General features: G+C 33.7%; 1 protein-coding gene across 1 annotated transcript in view; it reads left to right on the plus strand.

Moving 5' to 3' along the window:
* The first annotated feature begins 3480 nt into the window (after nt 1–3480).
* The window catches only part of LOC129233233 (cubilin-like), a 49984-nt gene continuing 32325 nt past the window's right edge, over nt 3481–21139 (plus strand). Inside the window, exons 1-4 of the mRNA XM_054867288.1 lie at nt 3481–3502; nt 5824–6001; nt 9736–9944; nt 20584–20791. Coding sequence (XP_054723263.1) covers nt 5835–6001; nt 9736–9944; nt 20584–20791 — 584 coding nt within the window. The 5' untranslated portion in view covers nt 3481–3502; nt 5824–5834. The remainder of the gene's footprint in view (nt 3503–5823; nt 6002–9735; nt 9945–20583; nt 20792–21139) is intronic.

The raw sequence follows: 21139 nt of genomic DNA on the forward strand, positions 1-21139 counted from the left end.
GCAAAACAACGGGCCGCACAGATCAGCTTCGCGGGCCGGATGTGGCTCGTGGGCCGTACGTTGAGCACCACTGTCTTAGACCATTGCTTGAACTGATAAACTCTATTTCTGTGCTTCCATCAGCAGTTCTTTATTTGTACAAGCTTTTTTTATGTTCACTCTTTGAGAGGAGTATAAAAGGCAAAACACATTTCCATTCTAAGAAACAGTTTCAAGCAATTATTGTTTTGAAAAATATTCTTAAAAATAATGTATGAAATTGCTATAGATGTAGAAAAATTGGTCATACATTATATTTCTGCTAAAATATAGCTTTGTAACTGCATGTGAATTATTATGTAGCGATATACAATATATTTTCCCAGAATTCTTTGTTGTCAACCTTTTATACTATATTCGCACACGAATTGTTTTTTTATTTTTCTTTATCCTTCCTTCCTTAGTGAATGGTTCATCAACGGTGAGCGATACCGCGGCGGCACTCACCCCCCCTCCACAACCCTCTTCTCGGACCCCAAGTACGTTTTATCTTACTCTCTTATCCTTTACCTTTATCAGTGTTTTTCCTGCACCATTATTGTTTTTTATTTGCCTGCTATGCGCATGCTTATTAAAGTCACACAAGTGTTGAAAAAGGTAAAAAAATCTAAAATGCACTATATAGCCAAAACTAGCCGATCACTTTCAAAAAGATACTTTTTTTTTTGGAATTTCTTGAGAAATATCGGACGAATTTTTCTTTAACTTATTTCCCAATGAAACGTCTGCTTGAATTTACATTTTGCCGAAAAGATTCAATCGCGCATGCATTTAGAGCACCAACAGTAACTTTAAGAAGCACAAATGTTTTTCTAATAATCATGCATCGTAGGAAACTGGGAAAAAGCAGTAATTGTCTTAAATCATTTTTGTTTCCCATGCAAAAGTATCCCTTATAAAAAGTTGGGAATAAGTAGGCTTGCCAGACGTCCCGGTTTGACCGGGACAGTCCCGGATTTCAGACGAAACTTCGGTTTACTTCATGTCCTGGAAAATGATAAATTTGATAAAATATGACCAAAAATGTCTAAAAATAAGAAACGGAAGGCTCATTTTTAGGGGATACCTAGTTAATTTGTCATTTGTAACATTAACATAAAAAATAATAATAAAAAAAATTAATTTGAATTTTGACATCTTGAATTCAAATTATGTTTTTCGCAATCACGAGTGTGTGTATGTAGGCGTGTGTGTTTGTGTGTGGGGGGTATGTGTGTTTGTGTGTAGGGGGTATGTGTATGTGGGTGTAGGCTTGAGTGTTTGTGTCTGTATGTATGCATGAATGTGTGAGTAGTTGTGTGTATGTTTTTGTGTGTGTGTGTATGTGTAGGTGTCTGTATGTGTGTGTGTGCGTGTGTGTAGTTGTGTATGTATGTGTGTGTATTTGTGTGTATGTGTTTGTGTGTGTGTGTGTGTGTGTGTGCGTGTGTAGTTGTGTATGAATGCACGTGTGTGTAGGACATGGATGCAACCTGGAGACGGCTTTCGCTATAGGAGCAGCATCGTGAGGAGCCGGTCGACAGTGACAGGGTGCGGAGGGTGGCGGTGGGAAAATAAAAAGATAGGACATCAAAACAGTCAAATGAGAACAATAAGCAATCGTGATTGCTCAAAAATATTAGCTTGTGAAGGTTTTTACAACAAGATTAAAAACGAAAATGTTCTGACCAATTGAAAATACTTGAAAATATATTTCAATTTTTTTTCCTCATTCATATAGTTTCTACTTACTTAAGTAAGAAATAAAATGTTTAAATTTATTTGATTGTTTCATGGGTTTTGGTTTACCTCTAATTTTGGTTCATAGTTAGTAACTATTTATTCATAGCATTGAGAAGAAACTACCCACTAAAATAATAATCTAAAAACCAACCAAAAATGTGCACGATTCTGAATACCTGCGACACTAGGGGGTTGGGGGTCCCACTTCTAATGTCCCGGTTGAACATTTTAGAAATCTGGCAAGCCTAGGAATAAGCAGTAACTTTCAGAAATAATTGTTACTTGTATCGCAAGAAGCTGGAAATAAATAGAAATTTTCATTAATTAGTTTCATTTCCTATGCAAAAGTATCCTGTATCGTGAGAAACTAGCAATAAGCAGAAGTTTTCATAAAAAAGTTTTACTTCCTATTCAAAAAATGATAAGGCATCTTGCATCATAAGAAGCTGAGAATTATATGAAAGTTATTGCTTATATAAGCAATAACTTGCATAAATATTTTTTACTTCTCATGCAAAAGTGTCCTTCATCGTAAGAAACTCGGAATAAGCAGTAATTTTCAGAAATAATTGTCACCTCCTAAGCAAAAGTATATCCTATCCTAATAAGCTGAAATTTTCATACATTATTTTTACTTCCTGTGCAAAAGTATCCTATATCGTAAGTTGCTGGGAATAAGCAGTATTTTTTATAAATCAGTTTTACTTCCTATGCAGACAAAATCAATGGATTTCAAGAAAGTATCAATTATAATGACGAAGATATATGAGGCAGTGAGAAGCAAAGGTATGTTAGTGCCAAGATTAACAATTTCGAGATAACAGGTGCAAATGGAAGGTGGAATCTCTCCTCTGTCTTGGGGCAAGAGTTAGTACTAGTAGCAGGTAGGAGCCGCTATACAGCATGATTTAGAAAAACTTTTCAATGAAAGCCTACCTAGGACATTATCTTTAAACGTGTTTTACTCAAAACTTAAAAATCTCCACTTACATCCCTTTATTTCGCACTGCCTCATATACGATTCTTTAAAAAAATACCTACAGTGGCTCCCAAAAGTGTTCGTACACCTATGACTTTCAATGAAATAGGACCCTATCCATTGGTTAGAAGTAATATTTCGGAACAGGTATTTAATTATAAGATCTATGATCAATTTTCCACAAAACTACATGGCATTTTTTAAAAAAATAATAAAATTTAATTTTTTAAAAAATCAAAAACCAAAAAGTGCCGCAAATTTTATCTCACAAAAGTCTTCGTACACTTTAAAAAATATCTATTTATAATTGAATAACATAATTCTTTATTAAGTTATTATTTAGTAGAATATCATGCAGTATCAACAACACCTTTTAAACGTCTGGGAATAGATTTCATTCTTTTTTTCTTTCTTTTTTTGCGTAATTTCTGAGCAAGTGTTCAATCACACTTCGAGTCTTACTGTTTCTAGCTCTATTTTCATTTCAAAGCCGTATTTTCGTAATCTAACATCCAGATATCTCTAAATATATTACATTAAGTTTAAATCTGGAGATTGAAGGGGTATTTTCTAAACTTTAGGATAATTTTTGAGACACTAGACGCAAACGTTGAAAACTGTGGTGCTTCTTACCGTTATGTTGATAAAAAACAAAGTTGTTTCCGATAACCAAATTTTTGGCTAAGAGTTTAAAATTGTTTTTTAAAATATATAAATGAACAGCATGATTCATTATTTCATCAAAAATTTCCAAACTACCAAGTCCTGATGGTGATATGCACCCTCACACAAGAACACCTTCACCGTCCTGATTAACTGGTCCTACTAAGTTCTTAAGTTTAAGTTTCTAATTTTTCCTTCTATTTACAACTATACAACAATTTAACCAAAAATGATGAATTTATTTCCATGTGTAAGTAAGACGTTATTCCAAAATGTTTTGAGCTTATTTATCATTGGTTTTGCGACGAAAAGCGTAAGCTTTCTGCTTTTCGCACGACCAAGAAAATTTCTGCGTGAAGAGGTCCCATGTAATCCAGCTAATCAGAGAACTTAGCGAACAATTTTAGGTGAAAATTAAATGTAAAAATTTTCATTTAACTCTGCAGAAACTTTTACAGCACTCAAATGTGTACTTTTCATAATTTTTTTAACTGTAAATCTCCGATCACGCTTTGTCAACTTTGCCGGTTGACCTTTTCTAAACTTGTTTTCGGTCCGATTATTTTCTTCCGAGCATTTTATCAAACACTTCACTATAGAATGGAATAAATTAACTAATTTAGAGAATTTTCAAACCAATTAACCGCTAATGTGAGGAAAAAATTCAAATTTCGAATGGTGTTTGTGGTTTTTTACGAATAGCAGCCATTTTAAAGTAATAAGCACAATATTAAGGAATAAATAAACAAAAAAAAAATTAAAGCCAAATGACTTTTAAGGGTCAACACAATGCAAAAATAATAAAAAACGACATATGATAAATTTTAATCATGAATTTATTCGAAAATATTTGAGTGTACGAAGACTTTTGTGGCGTATTATTTCTCTGTCTCTTCGTTTTTTGACCCATTTCAAAAAGAAGATCCGTCAATATTTTGAAAAAACTACAGGGTTTTATTTAGAATGACATAGGAATGATGTGAAAAAATATTGGACTTCATATTCGAATTCAGTTTTGCGTTCTTTCGATTTTACTAAAAAATTTCAAAGTGTACGAACACTTTTGGGAGCCACTGTATTTCCATCGCAAATTTTTGGCTCAAAATAGGCAGAACTTTCCAAGAAGTTTCACCAAAGTTTCAGAAAACTTGACAGTATGCCAGAGAAAAATTAAATTGAAATTTAAAAAAAAATCTATATTGAATATTTGAAAAGCACAAGTAATATATTGCACTGCGCATGAGTGAAATGTAGCAATTTAATACGTTCTTAATTTTGTAACCAGTTATATGTAGCAAATTATTTATTAGAAATAAAAAGAGTTGAATAGTATTGTAAAATAGTAGATAGGTGGTAAGGGGCTATTAACAAGTGATACGTTTTATCAACTAAACACAGATGCAACACTAGAGGCTTTCATCATACTTGTTACAGATATTTTTTCTCGTGCTCAAGTGCACATAGGAATCGCTATTGTATGTAACTTGGCTACTGTTCAACCACGGATTGCTTGTAATTTGGCAATCGGCCAAATAAAGACGATTCCATCTGAATGAATCTAGCAGGGGAGAAGAGAAAACACAGATGGGATATTGATACACGCGTTTTATAATGTCACTAGTGCTTTATTCATTTTTTGCTTTCTCTAAAATAAAATGAAGGGAAACAAAAAGTTACTATGCAAACAGCAAAATTTAAATAAAATGTTTTCATTTCGTTCGGGAATGTAAAAGCAAAATGGTATGCTAAAACTACGTTGTGAATAAATAAATCACTTAATTTTTGTAGTTGGAATGTATATTGAAAATACTGTAGATAAAAAAAATATTGCTGTGAGCATATTTTCATTACAAAACTGGGGCTAAACAATAGAGAGTCAAAAGTGCACATCTGAAACAAACCAACTAACACCATTATAAGCTAATAGATACGTCCATTTCCGCCTATAAACCGGATATTAGCCTTTCCATGTAATCGATGGTCGGACAGTATGAAGTTATGAAAAGTTATAAATTGCTATTCTTCATGAACCCACGGTGGAAAATTAATTTCTTTAAACGTTCATATTTTATCAAATTTTCAATGGGTATGTTTTCTTCTTTTTAATTTCAAATTTGAGTATAATTGCTCTCGGGCACGCTGTCATTTTAGTTTCATTTGAAAGCGTGAAAAAAATACCCCCTATGAATATTTTCTATCTCCGGTCCTAATTAACGGAAGGACTTAATTAACAAGGGAAGAGGTTATAGGTAATCTTTTTAAGTTCGGGAAAGCAGTTTTAAACTCAATATTTGAATCTTTGACATTGTTGCTCAAATTAGACAAATGAAATTCTTTAACTGTTTTTAAGCTTCTTTGATAATGGGGGGAATTTAATAGAATTGGATTAATAGCCGATTTTTTTTCTACGTCTTTTTCAGAATGTGATCGCATGTTCGTCAGCAACCCGGAAGGTCCGAAGAACGGAAGCTTCAGCGCCCCCGAGTTATCCATCCCCAAAGGCCACTCCCGACAATGCATCTACACGTTCATCGCAAGCGACAACGAGAGAGTTCAGGTCACCTTCATGTCGTTCAATCTCCATGGAGCTATTCCAGAGTAAGTTTCCCCATTCCATGTTTTTTTTTTTTTTTTTTTTTTTTTTTTTTTTTTTGCATTTGGGAACCCATTTTATCTATTTTTTGGATACTCAGAGTACAATAAATCAGGGCAACTTCGATCCATAACTGCCTATTTTTAACTGTAACACTACTATTTAAAAAGTGTAGATGCCTCTATTGGCTAAAAGTTAAAGAAAAACTTCCACTTTACGCCAATATACCCATTTTTTTTATTTTTTTTTTAATTTTGGTTAACCTATGCAACATTTCTAAAGAATTGCATAGTTTTCCAAAATTAAGAAATAGCTTTTTATGAACCATTTAAAGTGAATAATTAACCTGCTTTATTCTGGTTACCAGAGTTCTGGTTCAAAATTATTCTGCCACTTCAGGTAACTTTGAACCACATGAGAAGTGCAATGGAAAATAAGTAATTTTAATAAGTTTCAACTGAAAAATAAATAAATAAATAAATAAAAACTAAAGTTTTCAAAATTCCCCATTTTATCTTATAGCATTGTAAGATTTCTATTCTTTACTATATTGCACATAATATTACCTCGTTGGATGAGATATTTCAGCAGTTTCATATTAGAAATAAAAAGTATCTGCCATACAGTCATTTCAGAATTAAGGGAGTTTACAAAAGTGTAAACTTATTTTATAAACAAAAAGTAGATTGGGATTTTTTAAAAGTGAAATACACGCAAAAAAAATTATTAAAAAAAAAACTAGGAAATGTAGCAAAGTTGACCCAAATGGTTCAAAGATGCCTAAATAACAGTACTGAATCTAACTTCTAAAGAGTTGGTAGTCAAATATGAGTAGAAAGTTTCGCAGGATACATTTTGTACCAGCGGTTATTAAAGGGGGGAGGGGGATGTCGCGTTCGCCAAGAATACTATTCTTACACTGTAAAACAAAAAGCTGTCGTTTACAAGAAAATGTCAATGAAACTCGGCTTCCATAAAGATTTTTTGTAATGATACAGCTTCTTCTTATGCAACGTTGTACATAACTATGCAACTTCTTCTTGCGTAACGTCGTAACGATACAGTCTCTTCTTACTTAACGTTGTAAAGATACAGTTTATTCTTAAGTAACGCTACTTAAGAATAACTAGAGAAGCTAATAAACGTCTATATAACAATATTATGTTGAAATCTGAGGTCATATAAAAATGATTTTTAACAATTTTTTATCAATTTTTACATAAATCTTTTTTCATCTTATAGTTTTCAATTTCTTTATTCTTTATTTATTTGTCCCATATTTTTGAAAATTTTATTTTTTTATTTATTCATTATTTTTATTTCATTTATTTTCTTATTTATTCATTATTTTTATTTCATTTATTTTCTTATTTATTCATTATTTTTATTTCATTTATTTATTTATTATTTTTATTTCAATTATTTATTTATTCATTTATTTTTTTTGTTTTATTTCATTTTTTATTGGTTTTATTTATTTTTCCATGCATTATTTTTTATTAATTAACTAATTTATTTACAAAGATTTGATGAACAGTGAGTTTTAAAAAAGTTTTTGCTTGTTTATTCACTATTATTTCAATCTGAAGCAACAATACCATCTGAAAAACATGTTTTAAAACTTAGAGGCTCTTAAAGTAGGCGAAGTATGTGTGGATCATGTCCATTTTTTCATGCACTTAAATCCACATCAAACCTTTTTCCGAACGTTTTTCTAGATGCCCTTACAAATACCTCTTTAGGCCTATAGAAAAAACATTCCTTAGCCTCTGATGGGAATAAAAGTGATACATATTTTAATGGAAATCAATCAAAACCTTCTTTGGTCAGGAAAAAAAATCAACTTGGCTGGAGTATGCAAGTTTATCGTAACTTTTGTTTTCCTTCTTCCGTTTTTCTCGGTTTGTTTGTATCATTTATATTCAGTAGTCAATGTATGGATGGCAACTCCCCTTAGAATAGATGAGAGTGTTGTATCTTGGGACATTTTCATATTTTAATTTTTAACGTCAATTATTTAAATAGAATTTAAAACTTAAAAGTTACATTAAAATACCCAACATATTTCTCTGCAATATGATTTTAAAATTCAGAAAGTTTGAAAATAAAATATTGCAAGGCATTTAAAGTAATAGTTCAAAAACTTTCCAGAGCTAAAACATCCTATTGTACCTAGGGACACATCCTGTTGTTCCATGGGTTATTTTTCATGATTCGAGAAACAGCCACATCCTGAACCAATTTTGCACCTCCCCCCCCCCTCTCCAAAAAAATTTCATGGTAATTAATTAAATTATGAATAATGAAAATGAATCATGAATAATGAATTAATGAATTACTATCTTACATTTCTTAATTCCCAGCATGAGAAGAATATACCCCTGCTTTCCGTGCTATATGGCAAAATTAAAGCTTCTCCCTGAAATTTTGTAAGTTTTTGGAGAAAAGTTTCATTGTTTTGCTTAGTGAAAAGAGTGGATTGTCGCTCCTAGTTTCTTAATCTCTCTTCACTCAGTTCAAATCACTTTACGTCGCGTGATTCACTCTTACAAATTAACTTCACTTCAAATGAATCTACCCGTAGTTAACTTGGTATCAAAGAATCTCTATTTACGAGGTAGATCTGAGAAAGCTTCCAAGTGAACAGAGATAACCAGTATTTTTACCAAATCACTGATGCACACAGAGTGAAGTAAAAGAAGACTTAGTGAAGTCACGGCTCAGGGCTCATCAACGATGTCCTTTGGTTTTGCCACAACCTAAACAAACGATGATCCTTTGTAAAGAAACAATTCTGTACCTCAGAGCCAGATTGATGCAAGTCCAAAAGTTGCAATTTTCCGTTTATTTGTGCATTGTACGTAGAAGTCTATTCCCCATCGAGCCATGTGAAAGTAATTCTTAAAAAGAAATCCTTTGCATTTTTTACCATTGTTAAAAGAGCGCGCGTCCCATTCTTGGCATGCGCCAGAAAAAAGTTTTTCTCTTCTGCTCTGAAATTATCATAATGTGAATTACGTCCTTTTGACTCTGAGGCGCAGAATATGTGAGCAACCATTAGTATAACCTACGATAACTGGATTAACCGTTAAAAGATGGCTCTGCCAGTCATCTTTACCCCTTCAATACGGACACGAGGCTGAAGAGGAAGGAAATTTCCTTCATTCTCATCTATCCATGGAACAGCTCGATAACGATGACAGGAATTTCAGTTACACAGATTTAACGAGCAGCATTTATGGTTTTTATGGAATGCTGCTTTAAAGAGTAATATGTATCTCTTGGAACTCTAATCAAGCCTCACTTTGTCCGAGTCACTTAACTCAGCGTTAATCAGTCCTTAGTCAATTTGGTAACAAAGAATGTAATCTCAGTTTACTTGGAAGCACGGTACTCCAGCTTCTACGAGAGATTTCAGCCGAAGAATTGAATTGCCGGTTGGAATCTCTTTCACAAACCTTCCACAGTGAACAGAGATAATCATTTTAGTTTCCAAGTAAACCAAGACGCTGATTCACGTAATCCATGGCTTACATTGGTTCCTCCGTGGCTCTGTGGTAGAAGGTTCGTTTTTTAGGCAGAAGGTTGTGGGTTCGATTCCCGCCGGTGCCCTGGGTGTTATTTCCTTCTCTTGTGTTTTAACTCTTTTCTGTGTGTGTCCGGAGGCAAGACACATTGCACGCAGTCCTCTATGTATATGAAGCATTGGCTTCTGTATAAAGAAATCATGTGCTTTCAGATGCAACCACGAGTACATCGACCTTTACACGGAGATCGAGGACGCTAGCATGGAGTTGATCCGAACGCCGTTCGGTGGTCGGTACTGCGGCAAGAACAGACCCCGGAACCGGATATCCATGTACCGGACGCTGGTAATCGCCTTCTATACCGACGAGGAGCACGTCTCGCCGGAAGCTTTCGAAGGCTTCTACGAATTCATCAATGCCTGTAAGTGTCTGTTTGCATCCGAATGATACTTCTTTCCAGTTTTGAAATTCTTTTAGTCCTGGTGGCATAAGAATTGTCTTAAATAGTATCTACAGTTATTACATTACTTTACATCCCTGGGTCCAACGTGTCTACCACAGATATGATTCACCGATTGGTTGGGATAGTGGGAGACAATTCAGCCGCATCTTTAGTTATCAACCCCTTCAGTCGGCATTATGAAATACTTAACCAAACATGTTTATATTTCGTACACAGTGTACTATGGTAAAGGGTATATTGTAGATATGATTTCAAGTTTGTAGGCAAAAAAGTAAAAGAATTACAATATGTCCAATATTCCAGACTAATATTTTTGAAATTAATATTTCATATAAAAAACGATGAAATATCAAGCAAACTTCATTGGAAAATGTTTTCCAAACAATGATAAAACATAATATAAGCATTTGAAAATCCTAATAAAAATTACATATTTTTTTAAAAAATCACAAAAAAGCCTCTCCTTTGGGACGAGAATACATGGTTGTAAATTGGGCCACTTGCTATTTCCCAATCCCTATATGATTGTGTTGGTAATCCCAAAACGAAAAATCCTTTCACAGATACTAATAAGTAGAATGTAGCGTCAACTACAAAAAAAAAGTAATGTAATCAATTATTAAATGATTAGCAGCTGTTTAAAAGCTCATGTCTGTTATAACTGACGCCAGGTCGGAAGGGGTTAAAGCATTAGTTACAGAGAGTGAATAGTAAGGAAAACTTACAAGGAGATGATGCAAAAATCGTAAGGTAAATTTTTAGTTAAGACAAGTTTTTATATTGTTCTAAAATGATGTTCCTTTCGCAAAAAAAAAAAAAAAAAAAAAAAAAAAAACAAGAATCGACAACCATGAACAAACTTCTCTTGTTAATTTCCAACATAATTCTACTTTTTTGCAAAACTGATAAATCATGAGTCATCTTATCGTAAAAATGAAATAAAATCCAGTGGTATGAAACTCTTACATTAAAGTGTAAAAAGGGACGAAGATGCAAAAATTTCCTTTTTTATATTGGCATAAGTTGACAACAATTAATTAACTCACTCTCAGAAAAAACATCCGATAAAACTGATAACTATCAAACACATAACATTAATCTTCCTTGTGGGCGTATAACGATTAAATACTCTGCGTTTTGTCTGGATAGCTTTCCGTTAATTTTTCTTATTGTGGTCTGACTCGCAAGAGCCGGGGAAAAAGTGAATTTCTTTTTTCTTTGTTAGATTCAACGTCGGCTATTTTTCTCATTACCTTTTTCTGCTCCCAAATGAAACGGAAGAGATTGTGTTCCGAATAATAAAAAAAAATTCTTGCAAACAAAATTCTTTTTGTCCTCAAACAAAGTTTTTGGCTCGACATTGTTGTTTCAATACACTTATAGCTTTTTCTTTCTATCTTTTTTACTTTCTTTCTACTTTTTCCTTTAAAAGGAACTATAATTTTTGTTACAAAGTTGTTCAGGAAAAACATGACAAACTTTCTGACTGCTTTCAGTTCCATGTTTTATTCGAATGAACGTCTTGATGTTTTGAAACATGAATCACATTTTCAAAATGTACTTCACCTTCTGCGTTGTCCATCAGAGACAATTTAAGTAACGAGAATCTTGTAAACATTGGCCATGTGTAAATCTATTTTTACTTTTGCGTTTTTATTTAGAAATGTTTTTTCCAGTTACAGTAATTGAATGAACATTCTTCATGATGCCCGTATGAAGAATGAAGAAGAAGACACATTGCCCGTATTTGTTCGAAAGTCTGAACGATTTATAAGATATCCTTTATCTTTTGTATTGTTATTCAGAACTTGAACTACTAAGTAATAATAATCGTAAAATCGCTCTTCTTGTATCAAGAAACGTTGTTATTCATTCCAAGTTAAATAACACTTCTGAAATCCACTTGAGGCTAAGGTCACCAGTAAGAGTTAAGGGTCCAGTAAGAGACAGTCATAAGTTTGGATTTTAATAATAAACCTTTTAGGCGGGTAAAACTGATGTTGCTGCGACCGATGAATACGGTACAGACATCTAGTGTTATCAGAGTGAATTTACAAGGTTGGTATTTACAAGGCAATAGTGAAAGTTCATGAGCAGCCACCACGAGGTTAGCTGGTGCTTCATGTTCATTTTAATTTAGTAAGACTTTAGTTCTAAAAATATAGAACTTTTGCACATTTTGAAGAGAAAAAATTAATTTTGTCTATTACTCATCCTTTCCTCATCCTGTCTGTTACTGTGTATCATCAAATTGATGTCTGATTTTCATCAGATTTTTCGGTGTCTGTTACTGGGAGGTCAGACTTTTTTTTTCAAATTGAGCAAATAAAAATAGAATAAACTAATTTAGAGGATCCAAAAGCAGTCAAACGTTAGATGAGATAAGGTAGTATGAGAGAAAAGTTGTTTAAAAAGTCGAAAATCATGAAAAGTTTTAGAAAATTGAATTAACCTGACAGTGATGTCTTAAGCGGGTCATTCTCAGAAAAATCAGGAATTTGTGATTCTGGTTTTTATCATGAAGAATAAAAGTTTAGAAAATAATTCAAGTGAATGAAACACTTTAATAGAACTGATGGAATATTTTGAAGTAGCTAAAAGAGAAAAAAAAAATATTTTATTTATTGCTTAAATTTTGGCCACAGAAGTGATTTATCACATCCGTGGACTGTAACCACTTATCTTTTTTTGTTTCCATATTTTATTTTTCTTGCACCAAACAAGAACCTAGCTATTTAGGCTATATTTTGGATAAAGTACACACTTAGTACAAACTTCTCAAAAAAGTAAAGTTAAACTTAATTTTGATATTTATTTAATTGCAAGTTTAATGCTTGTAACCAGAGAAATAGTCAAATCTGTTGACAGAAAAGAAAGTGCCAATAAATTCTTCCAAGCACCAAACTGTATTGGTTGAAGGACCAACTCTCAAGAAGCCATTTTGTTTAGTGAGACAGAAACAGAAGCTTGCTTTGAGATTTCTGTGACTTTATTTCAAGTTTTTCGTCCTTGATTTATAAAAAGTAAAGATCAACTCATCACATCTGTGACTCATACATATTTAAAATAACTAGGGAAGATAATACTAGGGATTCAATGAATTGATAATATTAAATGTAAAATATTTGTTTTTCAAGTTTCAAGTCATAACTTCAAAAGCACATGTTCTTAAATGTAGAAAATGGCTGTTTTTATCACATCCGTGGACATCACATCTGTGGACAGAATTTGTCCATGGATGTGGCACTAACCAAGTAATTTTAAAAACTTTAAATATTTGCTCGCTTGATCTGAAGCAAATAATAGCATTATTATCACTATAATAGCATTATTACTTTAGGATGCATCTAACTTAATCTTAAGTATTTAACTTATTAGGAGAAATTTTATGTTTTTAAAAATCAGCAGCAAAAATCCTGCTTTTTCTGAGAACGACCCAAGCATGTCAGTGACTGGTGCCGTTTCCCTACTATTGGTATTATAAATAAGAAAGGGAAAATAATCTTGTATTGTGTAGTTCACCTTATGATTATTGGCATTTGCCTCTGAAAGAACCAAAAACCGTTTAAAAACAAGAGAAATCAGGGTTGCTAAAATCAAGTATTTGGTCAAAACCTATTTTCTCAATGGTTCATTATTGTTTGTTTGCATTTTTTAAAGCGCGGCGTATCTTCTTTTCTTATAATAAAGCTGAATGTCCCTCTGTCTGTCCGGATCTCTGTCTGTCAGGATCTCTGTGGCGCGCATAGCGCCTAGGCCGTTCGGCCGATTTTTATGAAATTTGGCACGAAGTTAGTTTGTACCATGGGGGTGTGCACCTCGAAGCGATTTTTCGAAAATTCGATGTGGTTCTTTTTCCAATCCAATTTTAAGAACAAAAATATCATAAGATGGACGAGTAAGTTACGAAATTATCATAACGTGGAACCGTAACATGGGTACAAGCCAACTGGCGAGAAAATTCACCATACATTATTTGTAAATATACAGGCGAACCAAAAGACCTTTTAATTTTTTACTACGGGCAAAGCTGTGCGGGTACCACTAGTATCTTATAAAATAATTAAGTTATGTAGTTCAACGAGTACCAGAAGGTTATATGAAGCATACTATAAACGTTTTTCAACTGGAATATTCGTTGTTATTTGTTCCAAAGCCCCAATGTCACTAACAAAATTGACTTTCCATTTAGCGTTTCTAAGCATTACTTTTTAATTATTTAAGTTATTTGTTCCAAAATCTTACTGACAGTTCTTCGCTCCATTAATCTTTTTGACGTAGTTATACAGAACTTATTCAGGAAACAAGATTTTGAAAATGTTATTATTCGTTCTGAACTCTAAATAACAGTGATAAAATTTACTTCCCCTTTTACACTGGTGCCCAACTACAGCCCGCTGGGTACATTTGCTTGAATTTGCTCGTATATTTTTGTTACATTTTTCTTTCCTTGAAATGTTAAATAACTTATGAAATTGTGTGAAAAAAATGTGAAGTAACTACCTCGTTTAACAGCGAGTCTGATGAATTTAACTTATTGATTAAATATATTGTTATTTCGCTATTTATTTTTACTTATTTTCAATCTTCATTCCTTAAAAGTAATAAAGAGTTTGAGAAGTGCTTTTATTAAATTAAAAACCTATGTAAAAAGAGCGTCGTCTGACGAATTCCTTTCGTAAAAGTGAAAAAAAAAAAAGTTGTCTGATTTTCCCCACTCAATTTATATAGATAGCTCAATGTACCCAAAAAGAAAAAAAAACATGAAGTTAATTGCCCAGCTAAACATTCAGTTTGATAAACCTGCTTCTTGTTGCGAAAAATATTATTTTTCTCACTTTTTTGCTTGTTTGATTTTATTTTTCTTTCTCAAATGTGCAATCAACTCAAGAAGTTATTTTTTAACATGTGCATCAAATTCTTCAAATAGAAATTTTGGAAAAAAAATGTAAAAAAAAACTCATGAGTGAGAAAATTAAAGTTACTCTTATTTCTCTGCATAGTAATAACTGATTGCTTTCTTCAAAGTATAGGTAATTTACAAATTAATGTACAAAAAAGAAATTCATTAACTTTATTTAGAACATCTCTTTTTAAATAGGTATTACCGATACTTGAAAAAAAAAAAAAAACATTATTTTTCCTTTCCAATTAGGTGATAATTACCTTATCGTTTCCTCGCAAAAAAAATGAACAAATTAGGAAAGCATTTGATGAAGAAATAAAGAAAATAGACTAATTACCATTTTATTTTACACACCAAATACGTTAATATGTGAGAAAATTATATAATTTTGTAGGTTCTTGACGAACATTTTTAGCATTTTTTTTTCATATAGCAAACAACAGAGCTCAAACAAAAGAGTTGCCCCCGCTCCCCAAACACCATGCTGCAATGCCACATGACATGCTTGAACATTTTTTTTTAAATACTTTACATTTTGCCATAACTATATGGCTAAAATGATTTTTAAAAATGAAACAATTAATCAAACACTCATATATACATACAGGGTAGCCCCATTTACTATGGGCCAATACCTAGTTTCTAAACTGTTAGAGTCATGCACGTAACTCCCATCAGGAAAAAAAATGTAAATCATGCAAGTAATTATATGTATGCTAGGGTATATCTTTTTTTTTTCTTTTTTTTTTGAATATTGACTTGCGCAATTAGGATGCATTGTAATTGCCCCCTAGAAATTAATTTCTAATATTATTTTTGAAAAATATTAAAACTACATTACTTTAAAGTTTATAGTTCGCGAATGAGCCGTACATTTTAGTAAAGTTAAACAAAACTCAATTTTTACAGCTTTTCTTGTACATTTCAGTATCCCGTTTGAAAAAGTACCACAATATTTATCTCCCAATTAATGTGCATCATGCACGTAGAGTATGTCCTGCATTAGTTTTTTTTTTTTTTTTCAGTATCGATTTGCACATTTGGGATCTAATGTACTTGCACATTAGATATTCTTTTCTGATAATTAAAAATGCTCGATGATGCTCGTGTTAAATATATGCTTGTGACCTTTTATTCAAAGGCTATAGACATTTATCATCAATTAACTCATTTATTTAATAAGTGAAAAGTACGGTATATGTGAAACAAAACATACTTAATCTACTGCAAGAAGTGAGATACCAAATAATTACGACAATTTGAATACATGGAAAAGTTTACGTACCGTATGTCAACCTTCATTCAGATGCCAAAACACAGTACTGCAATCAGCCACTGATACAGTTATGTTTCCATCAAATTTCGAACACTTTTAGGAACTCTTTCTTTGTTCTCAAAGGAGGCATTGCTTCTCGATTACGCAAGTGCTTTCGCAGGAATCCATCTCTCTTGGCCAAACCACATACAATAAAACCTGTGAAGTTGACCACCTGTCTATGTTGACCGCTTTTTTCAGGTACGGAATTAACCCTTATCATATAAATCAACCTTTGTAAGTTGAACACCTGTTTAAGTTGACCACTAAACTAGTCACCGTAAGTGATCAACTTACACAGGTTTCACTGTACTGATTCTGTTGCCTTGGTCACTAATTTCACCGCTCTCTCGCAACTTTGAGTGTGTATTGAACATAGACGAAGGTTCAGTTGAGAACATTCAATGCTTTAAGCTGTTCCAAAGATAAATTTGCTGTGAAAATTGGTTCAGTGAGGATCTCTGCGTCCCAGTCAATCAGTTCAGTAAGATTGCAAGCATCAAGATTTATCGACTGCGGAACTCTACGTACTTATGTACATCCTTACTCATTTCCTACCCTAATTGACATCAATTTGTGAACTGCAAAAGCTCTTTTGTTTGTGTCATGAGAGCAGAAAAGAACAATGAGCATATTCTCAGGATGAGCCCACCATGATCCATTTTTTATATAGAGTTCAGAAGCTTCTTTAATTCTCTCATCTTGCTTCTGCCAAAGTCTAAATAACTGTATTAGATGTGAGGGTTCATACTTGATCTCATGTTTGACCTTAATCTTGTAAAACATTGGGAAGCAAACTTGAGCTACCCATGTTGAGCTACCCAAGGAGCTTTAAGATTTCCGTATCTTTATTTCCAATATTATGTTTTCTCATATGGAGCAGCAAGCTCCACATAGCACATGTCAGCCATCTGCTGTGGGAGAGTTGGCCACATTTAAGAGCTGCTACTTCTGTTTCCAGCTCGCCTTTTTCAATTGCATGAAGATATACTCCATGCTACTTGACTCTCAGTGCTCATTTAGCTAAGAACATTTTAATTGATTTTAACAAGGAGCTCCAAAAACGGAATTGGCTCATATTTAGTTTTTTCTCAAGAACTTCAACCTGAGAAAATAGTTTACCAATAGCACCACTCCAGCCCTTTTCTGAACAACTTGGTCCGTCATACTTTGCGACTATATGACGTAATAGGAGCTCATTGATGTGAAGCCAGCAGAAAGATCTGAAAAGTCTGCGATTGAGAAGTTTTTTGACAAAATGCAGCATGCCACCCTTCAAGCCGGACATATCATTAGTTGTATCACTGCCAATTAGTTGAAGGCCTAATATCTACGCCTCTGTCTTTTAACTAGGCATACAATCCAACTGCGCATTGCTCAGCCGGTTTTGCATTTGCAGATTTTTCCTCTGGTGTACCGTTCTGGTGGATCAATCGAAGACAGTGGTGTCAATTGACCGGTCATCGGTTTCATCAGGAAAGATTATTCGTAGAGCACATTTATTGAGAAACAAGTATTGCGGGACTTTTTCTAACGATATACTGTAATGTTTAAGAAAAGGTGAAAAAATCGAATTTTGGTTAATTTCACGAAAATGTACGGATTATTCACGAACTAAAAACTTTAAAGGAATGTAGTTAATCACAAAGACATGTGTACAGAGTTTTAAAAGGAAGCATTTGAATATTAGCAAAACAAGAATTTTAAACATTTTATTTTCGTAAAAAATGTTTGGAAATTGATCATTTTTTGCCTTTTTTTCAAAATTTGTAGCTCGTTTCCCGGTAGCTAAACCTAAATATTTTTCAAAAAAAAAAAAAAAATATTAAAAATGAATTTCTAGGGGTCAAATACAGTGCATCCTAATTGCGCAAGTAAATATTCAAAAAAGAAAACAACTATGACATACCGTAATGTATGCTGTTTCATGCAATAAATATGTTTTTATAAAAAATTTAAAATCAAATATATAAAGTCTTAAGATATCACATATTATGACAATTAGGCACTCTGAAGTTAGGAGCAAAAAAGTAGACAGGAAAAGGACTAAAACTGACAGCGTAATGGCGATTTAAAATAAAGTGTAGTTGGTGGGTAAAAATTACCAGCTGCTTCCGTATTACAAGGAGATAACATTTTAAATGACAGCACTCGTGGATGCGAAATTGTCTTAAGTAGTATTTTCTATGAAAATTGCAGGAACGACAGTGGTGAGGTGAATATGCAAATCATTAAAGAAAAGGCAAACGTGATTAAAAATTAACCAATTTATTCAGTATCTAAAGTGCCCCCCCCCCCGCCCCGCTCGGGCAGAAGTCAAACCGGCGAGACATTCTACCAATTAGTTCAATTGATGGTTTCTTGAGGTCATCCAAGCCAAGCCGCAGCCACTGCTGTGTACAGATCATAAAGGGTTTGCGCCAGGGGTCCTGATTTTATGTTACGTTCAATGAAATCTCACAGGTCCTCAATGGAATTCAGATATGGAGAGGCTGTGGATCAAGAAAGGATGTTAAATCCAGTTAGACTGTTACGAATTCGCAGTGCGACATGCAGCCTGGTATTTACTTGCTATAATACAGTGCTGGATGTTACCTGAAACAAGAGAAACAACAGGCTCCACAAGTTGTGCGACGGAGCAGTTCGCTATCAAACTTCCATCAAAATGTACCAGGGATACGTCCTACAATCAAACATTATTCCACCCCAAACTATGACGCCAGGGTCAGGACCGGTGTGACACTCGGTAAAATAGGCTGGTCGTAGCGTTCTATGAGTCGCCGCCATATCTGTCTACGGCCGTCATTTCTCTCCAGACAGAAACGAGACTCATCCGTGAGCAATACCCAGTGCCATTCGATTCTCCAGATACGATAACGCCGACACCATACCAGGCGTGTAGCTCTGTTATGAGCAGCCTATGGTGTCCTGTGACTGGTACCGGTGAACGTAACTGCACCTGGCATCATGGTTTGGGCTAGCATAATGCTTGAGCACATTACGCATCTGGTACACATTGAAGGCAGTTTGACAGCAACCCGCTACGTCTCACAAGTTGTGAGCCTGTTGTTCTGCACTTGTTTCAAGTCGCACGATCAACCAGTAACAGCCCGACTGGATTTGACATCCTTCCCTGGCATGTAGTCTTTCCAGATCTAAAACCCATCAAGCACCTGGGAAATTTCATTGAACGAGAAATGAACAGAGGACCTTTGACGCAAACCATTGATGTTCTGCCTACAGCAGTGGAAGCCGCTTGGCTAAGGTGACTTTGAGAAACCTTTAATGGACTTAGTGATAGAATAGCTCGCCGGATTAAAGCCTTTATGAACCCGAGGAGGACACTTTAGATACTGAATAAATTGGTTAGTTTTTAATCATTTTCGTCTGTTTTTTAATCAATTGCATATCAACATACACACACACACACACACACACCTCCATTATCCTTCCTGTAATATTCATGACGCTACGCACATTCTTTCATGGTGTTGCAATTTCATTTTTGACGAGTATATTTTTCTAAATGTGAGGGTAAGGACTAATTGACTACATATAAAATGAAGATTCTCTAACTTTTTAAAAATATGCTTACTCCCTCAAATTACATAAACTATAATTCTTTGCATATTTTCAAGTTTTTTTTTTTTTTTTTTTTTTTTTTTTTTTTTGACGGAACTATATGGATATCTCGAAAGGTTCAGAAAATAAATACTGGGTTACGATGAATGTGGATATCTTCTATGTTGGAACATTGAAAAAAAGATTAGTTAATTACTTTTGCAGCCAAATAGTATCTTTATGGAATTTCATTATTTTTACTAAAATTAAAATTACAAGCATTAGCGAAAAAATTAGTCACTAAGTTGGCGGTTTTTATAGAGAAATTTTGCAATAAGACCTCAATATTCCAAACACAACAAAAAAAGCTCATTCCTATACCGAAATTCATGAATACTATGGAATCTTTCAGACTACTTGGCTCTCAGGAATAAAAGCTCAAGAAATTTAACAGATAATATTTATTTGCAATTTGCCTGCATTTAACTGTAAAGCATCGAAACTGCCCATATTGTTGTTGAGAATGATTTTGTTCTGTGCTTAAAAATGTGTGCTCGTTGTGAAGCCACCGTAACCACTATAGTATTACTACGTTACTTGGAGTAATTTTTCTCATCTCAATATGCAAGTAGTTGGGTTAGTTAATAAATTTATCATTGTACAAAATAAACCATCCATACTTTCATGAACTTTTCTCCCCTCCACACAAAAACAATCCTGTTGTGCTCAGGCCAAATCATACCACAAAATCATAATTACTATTACATTTTGAATGGATACGTTTTTCTTACTCATCCTGTGTCCACTTCCAACAGCTCAGTACATCGTGGGTACTCCATCCCCCGACTCAGTCTGCAACTTCACTGTCTTCAGCGACAATAAGCGAGAGGGTGAGTTCCGCTCCCCTACCTACCCTGGCGTGTACCCCAAGAACCTGCACTGCCAATACCGATTCCTGGGCAGGAAAGGACAAAGAGTCAGACTCGAGTTTATGGACTTTGACCTAGTCTTTGGTGGCGCTCAGTAAGTATCCTTGAACCAGGGCTTCAAACCGTAAATTTGTATTTCCGGTTATTGCTCCGGTTCAACTAAAAAATATATATCGGTCCAGATCATGTTTTCGTACCTCCAAAAAATAACGGTTTTCGTTTAAGTTCTGAATGAATCATTTTATTTAATGTGTATTCTTATTTAAACTAAAAATATAATTCTGTCGTGAAAGTAGTAATGTACAATGGTGATAGTTCTATGGTGTAAGTTAAATTAGAAAATATTGATAACTTGATTACAGAAACAAAATGACCGAATATTTATCGAACCGAAATGTATTATTTCGGGTTAATTCCCGTTTTTGGATTCTAACAAAATAGC

This window comes from Uloborus diversus, unplaced genomic scaffold (assembly GCF_026930045.1).
Source record: "Uloborus diversus isolate 005 unplaced genomic scaffold, Udiv.v.3.1 scaffold_267, whole genome shotgun sequence".
In the NCBI taxonomy this organism is placed as follows: Eukaryota; Metazoa; Arthropoda; class Arachnida; order Araneae; family Uloboridae; genus Uloborus; species Uloborus diversus.